We start from the raw sequence: 15765 nt of genomic DNA on the forward strand, positions 1-15765 counted from the left end.
GACAAATTAGCTTGATAAAATAAAATTGAATCTTGCATGTTTGGAAGATAACAAGGAGTTTGGGTTAAAGTTCCTCACAATATTTGTGAACAAAGTATTTTTTTTTTTTAAGATAAAAAGGAATTACACTTATGTAGGGTATTTAATAACCAAGCTTTGATACTTATTTTCAACAGAAGCCGGGAACAATAAAGATGGAATGGAAACAGCAGCAGTGATTTTTCTTTAAGTCTTACCTTATGGGAACGACATCTTGCACATTTTGGAAAAGGTGCAAAACATCTTTTTTTTTCTTGCCTGGCTTACTTGCGATGCGATTGGAGTCATTTTTATTTTATTCTAATATAATGGGCGATTAATAAGACATATGTACATCCGATCATCATTTAAAAGCACAGTACTGTATTTCAATATCACAAAGCTTCATATTTATGCACTTTTATTGGCCGTCCAGCATACTACTACAGACTACTGATGGTCTCCTGCGTCCTCGGCACCTCCATAACTCTCCATCCTCAGTCTTTGGATCTCCGTGTTGAGTCCCAGGAGCGTTTGAGCCAGCTGAAGGTCCTGTGAGCGCATCTCCAACTGCATGATAACAAAGCAACTCTGTGAGATCATGATGTCAGACAACATCCATCCATGCATTTTCTTTTGCCACTTATCTTCACGAGGGTCGCGGGGAGTGCTGGAGCCTATCCCAGCTGTCAACGGGCGGGAGGCGGGGTACACGCTGAACTGGTTGCCAGCCAATCGCAGGGCACATCGAGACAAACAGCCGCACTCACAATCACGCCTAGGGGCAATTTAGAGAGTCCAATTAATGTTGCATGTTTTTGGGATGTGGGAGGAAACCGAAGTGCCGGAGAAAACCCAGGCAGGCCAGGGGGAGAACATGCAAACTCCACACAGGTGGGTCTGGGATTGAACCCGGGACCTCAGAACTGTGAGGCCAATGCTTTACCAGCTGTTCCACAATGCCGCCTCATATAAATATGTACAGGAAATATAAATATAAACAATAATAACATTACAATACATTCTTTTAACATGAGAGCACATTTTAAAAAATATATTCTCCAAATAATCTCATATCCATCTCAGATGTGATATGTTGTTTGCTTATATTAATAACTACTACTATTGAACTTATGTACACTGTTCTTTTTTTAAATTCATTCATTTTCTGTACCGCTTATCCTCATTAGGGTCATGGTCATGCTGGCGCCCATCCCAGAACTGGTTGCCAGGTAATCCTAGGACACATCTAAACAAGCAACAAGCTGTATTTAACTTTCAAGTATAATACATTTGACATCTTTTAAAACTGTTTCCAAATATCTATTTTGGGTCATTTTATTCTTTAACAAATGAGCAAAGCATTTTACTTGATCATTATTTTTCTTTTTTTTCTTCCTATATTTAAGCACAACGTTAACATTCAACATAATGTTACAGTGGCTTGCAATATTAAATCTCTTTTACGGCTAAAAGACCTGCCTCCTTTTTTTACAAACACTTGGGCCTACTGCACTACTGCATTGTAACTTTTGTCAGGATGGTGGTACATGGAGTGCTAAGACTTGGTGCAAAAGTTCAAGTACCACCATTGTTGGCGTTGACATACCAGTTCCGACCTCAGCCAAGTGATGGCTCCGTCTATCTGCGCCCTCCTCAGCTCCTCGTTGGCCTGCTGACTTCTGCTGATGACGCTGAGCTGCCTCGCGCGAGCAGCCTCTTCCTCGCGCGGATCTTCTCGAGATTCTCCATTTGACCTGAAGGCATCAATCAGTTTGTTCTTGATGTTCTCCAGGACCATGGTGGACAAGGTGTCCTCGCTGTGGCTGTCACGGTCCATGCTGGGAGCTGTGGAAGGACTTGTGCAGGATGGTGATCCTCATGTGTTGCAGTCCCGTTTTTGGCCGGTCATCAAACTATGACCAGACGTCCCCCGTCCTCTCTCCGGTGGATGAGCTGCAACTGCTCTCTCCTCCTCGCACCGCCGCTGAATTCAACACTTGCTCTGCCCGCCTTGTGTGGAGCTGCCTTGTTTTGTCATTGTTACTATGGAGAAACACCCCCCCCCCCCAACTTGGTGCACCCCCCTCCCTCGGGTAACCCTAATAAGAATAGTAGAAGATCTTGAACAAAGACTATTGTTGCTTCCAATAAGAACTGAAAAGACCCCCCTCCCTTCTTCCCATCCTAACTTAAGCCACGACACCCTCCCCCCACATTTTGCGGGGCGGGGGGGCTTTTTGGTTCTCATTCATTGCCACCCCCAAACAACTCAACTGTGAGAAATGTGCTCTCTTTTGGTTGCCCCAATGTACAGCACATACCAAATCCATCAAAGCCCCCCATGGACGTTGAAGCCGCTTTGCTGCCTGAATAAGACCTGCTTGTCAAGCTTAGGAGGCAGACAGGTCTGGCCAGGAGTGAGACACTGCACCAGTGTTAGCCAATTCCCCGGCACAAAGGCCATCCAACAGTGAAATACAACCAGGCCCTTTGTGTCCAAGTTAAATCCATTCCCCATTGGCTACCTGGGATGGTTGTTGGCAGCTGTGAACAGTACCCCCCCTCCCCCCCGACTTTTTGTGTAGCGATGAGACAAGGGTCAAACTTACGGGTCTGACTGCGAGCGGCGAGAAGACGACACAATCAGTCAGCGCTACAAGTGGATCGGCCTTTTGCTGGAAGTCATTCTTCAGTTTGTTGCTTTCAAAGATGTCACATGAAACGACCTGAGCACATGCAGCCATGCGAGGGGAAGTCAGAGGAGCAGACTATGCAAATATATTACACTTTGACATCGAACCCCAATGGGATTTGTTAAGGGACGGAAAATTTTCACTAGATTTCTGGTACCTTTCCAGGACCTTTCCGTGGGAAGCTGTGGCAGTTTACACACTTCATCATACTGACTCCCCTAATTTATTTGATTGTTTATGGTGCCATTCTTGTGGAGAACAACACAATATGAAGATGTACAACTATATTTGGCCTTCAGGTGAAATTTCAGGCAGTGCATAGCATTTCCGGATGAACTTAGTATGACCTTCTCAAACTTTTTGAATGCATGTTTTAACTGGGTGGCACGGTGACTCAGCTGGTAAAGCATTGGCCCCATAGTTCTGAGGACTCGGGTTCAATCCTGGCCCCGCCTGTGTGGAGTTTGCATGTTCTCCTTGTCCCTGCTTGGGTTTTCTCCTGCACTTCGGTTTCCTTCCACATCCCAAAAACATGCAACATTAATTGGACACTCTAAATTGCCCCGAGGTGTGATTGTGAGTGCGGCTATTTATCTCGATGTGTCCTGCAATTGGCTGGCAACCACTTCAGGGTGTACCCTGCCTCCTCCCCGTTGACAGCTGCGATAGGCTCCAGCACTCCCCACAAAGTGTTTGATCCATCAATCGAACAATACCACCGGGCCTGTTTCGGCCGTGGGGGTTTGGTGTTCAATTAAACAAATAGTAGTATGTATTAAAAGTCTTTGGTCGGCACGGTGGCACAGCTGTAAAGCATGAGCCTCACAGTTCTAAGGACCCAGGTTCCATCCCGGACCCGCCTGTGTGGATTTTGCATGTTCTCCCCGTGCCTGCTTAGGTTTTCTCCAGGCACCCCGGTTTTCTCCCACATCCCAAAAAACATACAACATTAATTGGACACTCTAAATTGCCCCATAGGTGTGATTGTGAATGCGGCTGTTTGTCTCGATGTGCCCTGCGGTGTGCTGGCAACCAGTTGAGGGTGTACCCTGCCTCCTGCCCGTTGACAGGTGGGATAGGCTCCAGCACTCCTGCGACCCTTGTGAGGAAAAGCAGCTAAGAAAATGTATGAATAAGTCTTTGACAAATTATCCTATTCAGTACTTAACCCTAACCCTGCTTCAATAGAGCAACTGCTGCTGTCTCGTGGTATACCCAGGTAATGATGCAAATGTTGTTGCATACCGAGTTATCAACATCCATCCATTTTCCAAGCCGTTTATCCTCACCAAGGTCGACAGTGCTGGAGTCTACCCCAGCTAACTTCGAGCAAAAGGCAGACTACAACCTGAACTCGTTGCCAGTCAGTCATAGGGCACATATAAACACCATCACTGAGTGGGATTTGATCCTGCCCACACCAAAGTCAGCCCTGTGTACCACTACATCTTTTTAATAATTTCGACATAGGGTGTCACTTACTATTTTATTTACAATCACACTAATGTAAAGGATTTCAGATATTGATCGTTCCCTTTGAGTTCACATAGTTTACTGTAGAAAATTAAGTCAAATATGAAAACGTCCTTCACTTTTGATTTGGTGGTTTTTGAACTTTAGAAGTGGAAACACGGTCCTTTCCTTGTGTTACACGTTTCTTGTGTCTACTCCGAGTCTTCTTTTGACCTTGCTCAGTTTTTGTAAGAGTCTGCGTTGGCCCGTTTTTCTTCTTCTTCTTGAGGCAGCTGAGGGGGTTTGGATTGTGCTGCTTTCTCTTCCTCTTCTTTCCCTGTCTCTCTCCATCTTTCTGGCCTATACCCTGCTCCTCTTTCATGCTGCAAAGTATCTGTTGCTGTGCCGGGCTGATGAGCTCGCCCAGCTGGACCGCCTGAACCTGGTCGAGCGACGACTGGCTGGGTTTTTCCAGCACAATCGTGTTGAGGATGATGTACAGCAGAGGTACGCCTGCCATCTTCTTAAGACTTGTTGTCAGCTTGAAGTCCTGCACAACAAATCACAAATAAATGTAAATCAGTTTAAAATCCACTCCGATGTAACACCACTGTGGCCATATACCTTTTCATACTGTTTCTTTTGTTGCTCTGTTCTCTTCCTACCTCTCCCCTCCCAAACTATTGCTGTCTCACTGCATTCCCCCCCCCAAAAAATAAAATAAATATATATATATATATATATATCACAAATGTCATAATAGAAATAATTATTGTGAGTAAAATTATCCCCTGCTATAATGTGGTCCATCTTTCGCACCACCTTTATCTTGATTTTTTTTTTTTAAAACAATTGCTTTCATGGGGTTTTACAGGCAAATCCGAAATCACCATTGCATATCTTTCATAATGTACAACCAGGGCTGAAGTTACTCTTGAAAATTTCTTAGTATTGATTATTTTATTGTAACATTTGTCCCATGATGATAAGATTTACTATATAGCAAACTACCGTTTTGCACAACAAAACTAACAGAGCATAAAGAAATGACAATGAATATGAATTAATTACACCCTTAATGGATAGGCAAGCTGTAGATACATCCATCCCTTTTTTGTACCGCTTCTCCAAACAAATACAATGTCGATTTCAACTAATATGTACCCTTTCGATAAAGTGTTACCTGCGTGGCAACAAAGTAGTGATGCGGGTTTGTGTTCTCCAGCATTGACAGCAGACACTCCGAGGCAGGAACGGGGTTCTTGAAATGCTGACATTTCCTCACTTGATACCGCTGCAGAATGATTTTGGCCCCGTAGAGCTCTTTCCCCAGGGTCTCCAGTTCTTTCAATGCGCAGCTGGAAACAAAACAAAACAAATAAATAAATAAAAAACAACTACATGATTCAATTTGATTTTCGCCAAAACCAAACATGCACTTGTAATGTACTTACTTCGTGGTGCAAAGCTGTACCTCACCCATAAGATACTTCGGCATTTGCTCCTTGATTTGAATCTTGTTCTTCAATGCCGCTTGACTGAAAGTTCCGTCAATAAGAATCTGATAGGGTTCCCTGAAGTTAAAATTATATTTGTAAAAAGATAATGTTTTCTTGGCTTGTTTTTGTCGCTTAATCTTCATGATGGCTGGCCACCGGCGTTTATCGATACGTTTTCTCCTTATCAGAAATGACAAGATTTTAAATGTCTTGAGAACGCTACAAATACACGTGATTCGCGTGAGCGTCTCGACTACTTTAATACGCTAGTGTTTTACAATGTACACGCTACAAATTCAGTACACGACGCATGCTGCGCCGACTTCCGCGTTCCGGGAAACGAAATGCAGGAAAACAGTTCCGGTATGTTAAATGGCCATAGTAAAACGTTGGAAAACCCAAATAATAATAATAATAATAATAATAATAATAATAATACTGTGCCCTGTGACTGACTGGCGACCAGTTCAGAGTGTCGTCCGAAGTTAGCTGGGATAGATAGGCAGCAGCACTTCCACAACACTTGTGAGGTTAAGTGGCTTGAAAAAAATGAATTATTATTATTATTATTATAATAAGTATTTTGTCATCGTTGTTGTTTTCCCAGCTATCTTCGGGCAGGAGAATAAACTGCTCAGAAAATGGATGGACGTTGTTTTTTTTATGGCCGCCTTTATTTCTTTGCAGTAACAGGGTATAATTATTTTTTGTTTATTCTATTATCTATCACGGAAGAACATTGGTCCCCCCCCCAAAAAAAAAGCATCATTTCTCGTGTTGTTTTTGTTATTAGGTTAGTTGTTTTTTTATTTTTAAATTTTGGCAATCGTATTGTTGTTGTTTTTCTTCTTCTTTTAATTATTTTTATATTTTTTATATTCCGTTCACTACATTTTTAATGAAGATCGAGGAATGGATACTGTAATTGTTCTAACCGGAAACGGAATTATCCATTCCGGAAGTGCGTCAGTTAGAGCTTTAGTTTAGTGACAGCCGTGAGCTCTTAGCTTCTGACTCACAGCGGAACGACGTTACTCCGGGTCAGGCCCTTGAGTGACAGCTCGGCGCGCGAACCCTTTTCACTCGCACGGTACCTTACGATGGCAGCTGCGGATCCCCGGTCGTCGAGTGACGGCCGACCGGCTACCAGAGGCGGATACCCGGGCGGGGAGAGCAGCAAGGACCGCGACGGAGCGGGCGGCGGTAACGGAGAAGATGACCGGGACCGAGGCAGCTTCGAGTGCAACATTTGTTTTGACACTGCTAAGGACGCTGTCATTAGCATGTGCGGCCACCTGTTCTGGTATGGATCCACCCGGGCGTGTTTCGGTGATGGAGGACTCATTGTTTTTGTTTAATCATTTAACCTGACTTCTCATTCTGACGGCGTGCGTTCTTTATTTACCTCCGGGACTTCGTGAGCATTACTAATTTGAGTGTAGCCGAAGATAAACGCGAGTTTATACTGCCAATATGCCTTTTAGTTTGTGAGAGCTGTGCGCTTAGTACGGCACACGCTGACCTATGTTTTTGACATCGACTCTCTGACTTGCCGTTTGTAACACATTAACTTGCTGGCTCAGCTTATGCAGATCATTTGCAGCTTTTAGGATACTCTTACTCTCGAAATGTGCCACAGACTTGTTTTAATAGACCTTCTTGTTAAATGTCACACTTGAAAATTTGATGATCGCCTTTTGTTCTACATCGACACAGGGACGATCCATTGTTTGGTCAAAACAATCTTTGTGTTGAAAAATTGAGTTACTCCTTTTTGGCAGACCTGTATAGAAATGGCAGTTGCTTATTTTTTCAAACAGGTGGTTTCCCTTTTTCTTACCTGATCCCAAACCCATGACTAACAGCTCCCTGTCGGAATGGTTTGGATTTGAGATCAGCAGAGCCTTTTAGTAGAAGAAAAAGACTCAGGGTTGAATCTGTTTGTTGCTTCTATTATGAGGAAGAGAAATGCCAACATGTTGGAAATTAGAAATGTGCAGGCACCTCACACTCAAACAGTGTGTAGATATGCTTATACGTAGATGGTTACTATGGTACAAACAGAGTTGTGGTAGATAGTAGAAAGTGTTTTACGATTGTTAGAAAAGATGTAGTTTATGGAGTGAATGAGGAACACCTGACATGCTCAAGACATGTGGTGTGTCAGCAACGTTCACTTCGTACTTTGTAGATGTCCATCCATCCATTTTCTTAGCTGCTTATCCTCACAAAGGTCACGGGAGCGCTGGAGCCTATCACAGCTGTCTACAGGCAGGAGGCGGGGTACACCCTGAACTGGTTCCCAGCCAATCGCAGGGCACATCAAGACAGTCAAACTCACAATCACACCTAGGGGCAATTTAGACTGTCCAATTAATGTTGCATGTTTTTGGGATGTGGGAGGAAACCAGAGTGCCCGGAGAAAACCCAGGCAGGCACAGAGAAAGCATGCAAACTCCACACAGGCGGGTCCGGGATTGAACCCGGGACCTCAGAACTGTGAGGCCAACACTTTACCAGCTGATTCACCGTGCCGCCTCGGTTCGTAGATGTGTATCTGTAAATACATTATTATTTTGCTATCGAAAGCCCGTTCCCAGTCTCGTTTTTGTTTTCTTATAGTTAGAGGTGTCACAAAAGCAAGAAATATTAGCTTCAAAGTCCCAGGTTTCTTTTCATGTAAAGGTGGTTTCCTTTGTTTTTTGGTCAGAAAGTGGTGTTTGTGGTTAAAAACCAACCCATGTTCAACTGCTGAAGACCCACATTCAACTGCCAAAGAATGGAAAAAGCGAGAGATGTACTTTTTTATGATGTGGTTAAGTTCAGATCTTATATTGTCACAGAATAAGATGTTGTGTAGGTCTTGAAAGTTCCGTCAAAATGGTCTAAAATTCCTGACACTGACAGAAACATCCATCCATCCATTTTCTTTTGCTGCTTATCCTCACGAGGGTCGCGGGGAGTGCTGGAGCCTATCACTGCTGCAACGTGCAGAAGGCAGTGTACACCCTGAACTGGTTGCCAGCCAATCGCAGGGCACATCGAGACAAACAGCCACACTCACAATCACACCTAGGGGCAATTTAGAGTGTCCAATTAATGTTGCATGTTTTGGAAGGGAGGGAAACCGCAGTGCCAGGAGAAAACCGACGCAGGCACGGGGAGAACATGCAAACTCCACACAAGCGTGGCCGGGATCGATCTCGTGTCCTCAGAACTGTGAAGCCAATGCTTTCCCAGCTGACCCACCGTGACAGAAACAGTTAATAGAAATTCAACTTGTAACTGGTCTCCATGACTTCTGATTTGGTTTCTAAAAATATATTTAACATTGAAAAGCAGGGGCTATTGTGTGTATTTATATGTGATATATACAACATGATAAGATGGTTGTACTTCTAAGGATGGTGTGTGCCTTTGAAAATAAAGTATGCAAGCTGTGTTTAGGTGAACTGAAATGTCATTGGTCACTCGTAGATAAGAACGTGATGATGTGCACAAGCATTTTTGCCGCAGAAATGGTGACGAAGTTGAAGACAAAGCTGGAGTCTGTGAATAGCAACCATATAGTGGAGCGGCAGGATTGAAGCAGTGACAAATTAGCCTGCCATTAACTTGTAGACACTCGTTTTTTTCTGCCTGGGCTTTTTAGTTCCAGCAGCTGCACAGATGTAAACTTTGATTTCTGTGTTGTGTGCTGATGGAGTTTAGTTGCCAAGCTTACTCACCTGCCCCCATCCCTCTCGCTTCCCCAGACGCTTTCGGACTTTGTAATATGATGCAACAATTAGTAAGGCAGCGGGTGTGATGACATCAGTTCACTTGTTGCAACTTTGCATAGCACTTGCCATCTAAATGTTAGAAACGGCTCTCAGAATGATGCAGTGCTGTTCTATGCTGTAATGTATGGAAAATGTTTTTCTTTAAAAGAAATATAAATTATAGTATTGAATCTAGGTAGGTAAAGTTTTTTTTTGTTTTTAAGAGCGTTAAAGGTGGGAGGTGTTAAACACACTGTCTTCTGCCTGCATTTCACATTGGATAATTAAACATCAGCACAAAGACACTCGGAACCAGTTTAAGTGTGTCTTAAATAAGTCCTAAAAAGGGTGCTAGCCAACCACCATCACCCTCCGCTGGACTAATGAGATGACTGTTCCAGTCTGGTGTTATGTGATCGCTAGCACATAAGCCCTGCACTGTATGTAGACAGGCAGAATCGTGTAGTAGTGTGTACGGTGAATTGTCATCAACCAAGTTGGACATTTTGTTCGGCTCTGTGCGTTTTTGAAAGGAATGTCAGCTGTCTGATATTCATTGTTACACAAACACCACATTGTTGAAGTGTCTGTTTATCCGTCTGTGTGTTTGTGTCCACAGACTTCTGTCATAAAAAAACTTTACAAAACAACTTTGCAAATGTTCAGCAAATATTGTGTTTGTGGTGCGCCGTTTTGAACAACCGCACTGAATCAGAACTGGTTTGTTTGGTTGTCCTGTTTGGCTACACAAGCGCGACAAAATATTATAATACAAACAGCAACACATGCAATGCTGTCCTACGTAACTCCAAACTGCTACTATAATGTAACATGAGAATGAACATATTTTAAAGTAAAGTGAAAATTATTTTTCATCATACAAATGTATATTTGTCATAATACAGATTTTCTTTTTCTTTTCACAGCTGGCCCTGCCTCCATCAAGTAAGTTTTGATCTCTTTTTCAGTCATTTGCTTTGTTCAGGACTATCCACATGAATCACGTCAGTAATTCAATATTGACTCTTCAACAGAAAGCAAAGTCTAAACATGCAAATTTTCTTAGAACACAACGAATTGACAGGTCAACTTAAACAATATTCCTGACTTTCCGCTCAAGTCCTAAAAGTGTCAGTAGTGTGCTCTAAAACCGTTTCTGATTAAAATAAGTCAAGAAGGCAAAATTCTCAAAACAACATAAACAACAGGAATGTGCTCATAACTTTGTGTGCTGAAAATCCAAAGTGACAAAGGCACATAATTTTTCGTAATATGAATCTCACCAGTTGTTGACAGCTAAGTGATAATGGAAAAAAATATTTCTTGTCCTCTTTTTAAGCAGGTAATGAGGTAAACTAGCCTTGCTTAAACTGTCAGGATTGAACTGAATGTGAAAGTCATGACAACAGCAAGAAGGGCATTGAGCATTTTCTGTATGGGCACAGATTCAATGTGATTAAATAATAAAGTGAAATTAAAAGTCAAACTGTAACACATCAGCTCACGAAATGTTCACCCAATCTTAATGGTCATTGCATTTGCGTGAGATGTAATTTGGAAATCGGCACATGTAAGGTGATTTAGCACATCGTAAACATACTAATGCCATTAGTTAATCCTTCTGTTTACCACTTCTTCCTCTGTGGCACACTTCAACTGCTTTCACGCAGCATTGTTCAAAAGGCCAATTTGGAAAAAAAAAATACAACACAGAGAATTACATTTGTACATATTTTATGATTGAAGTCTGCCAGCCTAATGCTAGCATATAATTGTAAATGCTATAGATGGGCTAACGCAGGGGTCACCAATGTGGTGCCCGCGGGCGAATGGTAGCCCGCGAGGACCATATAAGGCGCCTGCGAGGTATGTTCTAAAAATACCGTAGGCCATAAATTGCTGCTATTATTTGTGTTTTAAATTTTGAATCTGACTTGCTTACATGAATTAAAATTTTAAAATACCTGTAATGTCATTTACTACAATAAATTAAAACAAAAATATTTTGTGTACGTGTAATGAACTGAGTCTGAAGTTTGCCGCAAACAGGTGACGTAGCCCTTCATACAATCGGTGGTCACGAAGTAGCCCTCAGCCTCAAAAAGGTTGCTGAGCCCTGGGCTAACGAATAGCAACAATGTGGTGATATTAGGACCCTTTAAGCCACAGGTGTCAAACTCAAGGCCCGGGGGCCAGATCTGGTCCGCCACATGATTTTATGTGTCCCACAAAGCAAATCTAGTGTGAATTTCAATTATTCTTGTAAAAATCTGTACAAAAATTTCAACTTGCCATGCATCATAAATGATAAAATTGAGATATTACAAGCATTTTTGTGTAACCAAACATGAATAGTTGAAAAACACATTAACCTTGATTTCTGATTCCAAAAGTACATCATAAATTGATGATGTAAATACGATGAGATGATTAAATATTTGCATTGTTTCACAGTCATAACGGCCCTCTGAGGGAAACCGGAACCACAATGTGGCCAACGAGAAAAATGAGTTTGATACCCCTGCTTTTTAAGCAATAGATACTTGAATAAAAATGGTGGGGCAACACATTTGGAGAGATAATACTGAGGAGCAATTTGTAAACAAATTTCTGTTGAATTAGTTTTTTTATGCCAATTAAAATTAAAACTGGCATGCTGATTCCAAATTTGGAGTTAGGTTTTTTTCCTACCACATCAAGGTTTTTCTTCACTTTTCTTTGCTAGCGTGTTACTGCTGTGTCTCAGTGATTTTTTTTTTTCCCCCTTTTGTTTTTTTTTAACCGACCCTGTTAGCATGGCGCAAGCATTAGTGTTAGCGAGGCGCTAGCGTTAGTGTTAAACTCACTGTACTGTCTTTCTTTCTAAATATCTCGTGTTTCATTGTGGATTTTACTGTGGGCACTTGCGGCTTTTACACAGGTGCAGCATATGTATGTACAAAATGGTATTTACAAATGTACTGGGTGAGGCTTATAACCAGGTGCGCTTTGTAGGGGGGGAATTGCGGTATATCCATGTTTGTATTATAGTGTCCCCATGTAGATAAGGCATACACCAGAAAGCGCAGGACAATGTTCATTGAATTGGAGAGAAAAAAAAAAGGGGGGGGGCAAAAAGGTTTATTTCATGCATTCTAGTTGAATGTCATTATTGCATGTTTTCATAAAAAGCAATGTTCTAGAATTGTGTTTTTCTAATTAAACAAGATATTACATGGGCTTTCTTAACGGGAGTGTCGTTAAACGATTATACTCTTTGCAGATTGTTACGTCACCTTCATTCTCTTACAAACACCATTTTTCCTTTCCTCTTCTGCTGTGTTTAGTGGTTGGAGACAAGGCCCAGCAGACCCCAGTGTCCTGTGTGTAAAGCTGGCATCAGCAGAGAGAAAGTCATCCCATTGTATGGACGAGGGAGCTCCAGTCAAGAGGACCCCCGGTAGGCCCAGTGTCCTCTATACTGTGTACCGTATGTGCGTGATAGCCTTGTACTGCATAATAACTGTTTGGTTTGGTCTTCAGATTGAAAACTCCCCCAAGGCCTCAGGGACAGAGAACTGAGCCAGAAAACCGAGGCGGAGTGAGTCTATTTTGTTTTTGCATCTACAATATAGTGGCAAAAGGATATTTCACTCGCAGGAAGTGACAATCTAAAACGGGGAATCCCTGCTACTCTCCCCACGAATAGAAAATCTGAGCGTAATTGACATCTGCCCAAAAAGGTTTGTAATCGCAAGAGGCTGACAAAGCACTTATTTTTATTTATTTGACAATGCTATGGGCTAGCTAAATGGAGCGTGAGAGGAAAAAGTAATTTGTACCTTTGGAATTTAAAAACGTAAAAAATTGGTCATTAAATGTAGTCTGAGCGTCACCTAAATAACAAGAATAAAACTTTACACCATCAGGATTTTTGGGACCGATCAACACGTTAAAAAAAAAAAACTAATCGATCACCCATCCAAACACAATATAGAGCATTTATTTGCCGATCAGCAAAAAATGCCAAATATCAGCTGATCCGATGAGTTATACAATTGGTGTAAAGTCTCCAAAAATGTAAGTGAACCCTTTTAATAAACGGTCGACCCTTCTTTGCCTGTTAACATCCATCAAATGTTTGCTATAGTTGCAAATCAGATGTGCAGAATGATCTTCATGAATTTTAGACCTCTCTTTACAAAACTTTCTTGAGGTCATCCCACAGCATCTCATTCGGGTTGAGGTCAACACTATGGCTGGGCCACTCCAGAACATGTATTTTCTTCCTTTGAAGCCATTCTGTTTATTTGTTTCTGTTTTGGATCATTGTCCTATACTTTTAAGAGTCAACTTTCAGACAGACAGCCTCGATTTCTTCTCCCAAAAAAATCTCGAAAAATTCATTTTTACATTCATGATAGCAAGCTGTCCAGGCCCTGACGAAGTAAGCACCCCCATATCATGAGAGTTGTTGGTGTGTGCCAGTGATTTCTGCAGCTGAGATTTTTTTTTTTTTTTTTTTTTACCTGATTCAGCATTCTGCGGTATGCTCTTGGAGTCATCTTGACAGGATGGCGACTCATCCTGATCGTTGTGCACTTGCGATCTGCAATTACAGGACTCATTTGGTTGAGGTTAATTGCTCCAAGAGGAGGGTCAATCAGTTACTAAATCTGAGGATTCACAACTTTTCCCTCCCAGGTCTACGTGATTTTCAATACAAATGTGAAAACAATTTTGTATGATGTTAGTTTATGCAAATTGTTTATCCTAGTGATTTATTATTTTAATTAGACATGGCTGGGGACAAGCTCACTTATGTATCATAGTGTTAGACAACTAGCGGACAAGTTGTCCTGGCTAAAATGGCTCCTATTAGATGTATCTATGTTTGTCTCTCTAGTGGTAGAAGTTGCTGGAGCTATGTTCACCTTTCATCCAATTCAAAAGTGTGGTTTGCTTTTCAGATGTTCCAGGGTTTCAGTGACACCAGTTTTCACATGTCATTTGGCATCGGCGCGTTCCCCTTTGGCTTCTTCACAACAGTCTTCAACGGCAATGACCCATTTCACAGACCAGGTAGTTGGAAATAAATTAATTGTTAAAAAACACTAACGCTAGTGAGGATAAGTGGTATGGAACATAAATGGATGGATAACTCTCTACCACCCTTTTACCATCCCCTCGATCCCCCACATCTTTCTAGACCAGTACGCAGGTGACGCCCAAGGCAACGGCGGTAATGTCAACAATGGGAATTACAATTGGCAAGACTCCCTCTTCCTGTTCGTGGCCATTTTCTTTTTCTTCTGGCTGCTGAGCGTGTGACGAAGACTGCAAGCGGCCAGATGGAGGGGGTGGAGCGGGGTCCGCTGACTCGGAATCGCAGACTTAACCTGAGCCACATAGTCACTCGTCACGTTTCCAGTGAGGTACTAACTTGAGAGAGCGATTTGTTTGCAAAATTGTCACACCTTGCCCCACCAGCTTGCCTTTTGTTTATGCAAAAGAGTAAAAAGCAGCCATTTAATAGAGCCTCTCCACCCTCACTGAACATGCATCTCCAGATGGTCAAGAAAAGAGGGCGACAATAAACTTTAATGGGCTCACAGTAAGAATAATCAGTCTGCCTTTAGACGGTTAGAAGTGACAGTATTATGTGGTCAGGATGACCGGGCCTTACTCCAATGGCTATTTCTAGTGTCGTGACTTTAATTCGTCCTTCTCCCCCTTCTCCAAGCTGATACAGTGGGAGAGTTGTGGAAACATTGATGAGGAGGAAACCCAACGCCGGTGGTTACCATTGTTTTTCTGCCTCTAAAAGGCCAAAGAGTAGCAGTTTGGTTGTGAATAACAGGATTTGTGTGGATATGTTGAAACTCTTTGTCTTAAAAATGACTGCCAGTGCACTGTGACGTCCTTTGAACCTGTCCTCATTTTTTTAAATCATTTATTCTGCCTAGGTGGTACCAAAATAAGAGCAGAAGAATAGGGGAGTGCAAAATAGAGAAATCTCAAACCATATTGGGAGAATGATTTCACTTAATACTAGGCAGGTTCTCCATAGTTCAGCGAACTATTTTTTGTGATCGAAACTATAAACTATGTCGTGTATGCCAGAGTGAGTGATGAATTTGTATATAGAGATATTGTAAATGTTTTTTTGGTTTTGTTATTTTGAATACATTAGCAGTTATGGAGTGGATAACCAGGATGGTTTTTTTTTTGTAAATTTTGCCAACCAAGTTTAACACATCCGCTAATGTACCATTAAAAAAATGAGAAAATGGACTACATATTCAATTAATTCCCGATTTTCTTTAGGCTGTCAGGAGGTCTAATCTTAGGGCATAGTCT

The 15765-nt window shown here is 41.9% G+C and overlaps 3 protein-coding genes across 5 annotated transcripts; 1 reads left to right on the forward strand and 2 right to left on the reverse strand.

The window, feature by feature from the left end:
* Positions 1-188: 188 nt before the first annotated feature.
* Positions 189-3501, reverse strand: si:ch211-153f2.3 (uncharacterized). 3 transcript variants are annotated; one of them, XR_009795752.1, is made up of 3 exons: positions 1628-2041; positions 1193-1267; positions 189-588 (listed from the first exon to the last, which is right to left on the reverse strand). XR_009795752.1 is itself a non-coding variant. In XM_061825195.1 (3 exons), the coding sequence occupies exons 1-3, from the start codon at positions 2763-2765 to the stop codon at positions 440-442; spliced, it is 432 nt and encodes a 143-aa protein (XP_061681179.1). In that variant the 5' UTR covers positions 2766-3501; the 3' UTR covers positions 189-439. The 3 variants fall into 3 exon arrangements, 2 of the variants coding, with proteins under 2 accessions (XP_061681179.1, XP_061681189.1); XM_061825195.1 differs by lacking the exon at positions 1193-1267 and adding an exon at positions 2631-3501 and having other exon boundaries at positions 1628-1775; XM_061825205.1 differs by lacking the exon at positions 1193-1267.
* Positions 3502-4186: 685 nt separating this feature from the next.
* Positions 4187-6023, reverse strand: utp23 (UTP23 small subunit processome component). Its single transcript, XM_061825219.1, has 3 exons — positions 5621-6023; positions 5350-5524; positions 4187-4716 (listed from the first exon to the last, which is right to left on the reverse strand). Exons 1-3 carry the CDS (start codon positions 5806-5808, stop codon positions 4303-4305), a joined length of 777 nt encoding a protein of 258 aa, XP_061681203.1. The 5' UTR covers positions 5809-6023; the 3' UTR covers positions 4187-4302.
* A 585-nt stretch (positions 6024-6608) lies between these two features.
* rnf5 (ring finger protein 5) lies at positions 6609-15699 on the forward strand. The gene is made up of 6 exons (XM_061817853.1): positions 6609-6968; positions 10353-10371; positions 12753-12865; positions 12949-13006; positions 14376-14487; positions 14615-15699. The coding sequence occupies exons 1-6, from the start codon at positions 6766-6768 to the stop codon at positions 14734-14736; spliced, it is 627 nt and encodes a 208-aa protein (XP_061673837.1). The 5' UTR covers positions 6609-6765; the 3' UTR covers positions 14737-15699.
* The last annotated feature ends 66 nt before the right edge of the window (positions 15700-15765 follow it).

Source organism: Syngnathoides biaculeatus, chromosome 1, assembly GCF_019802595.1.
Source record: "Syngnathoides biaculeatus isolate LvHL_M chromosome 1, ASM1980259v1, whole genome shotgun sequence".
Taxonomy (NCBI): domain Eukaryota; kingdom Metazoa; phylum Chordata; class Actinopteri; order Syngnathiformes; family Syngnathidae; genus Syngnathoides; species Syngnathoides biaculeatus.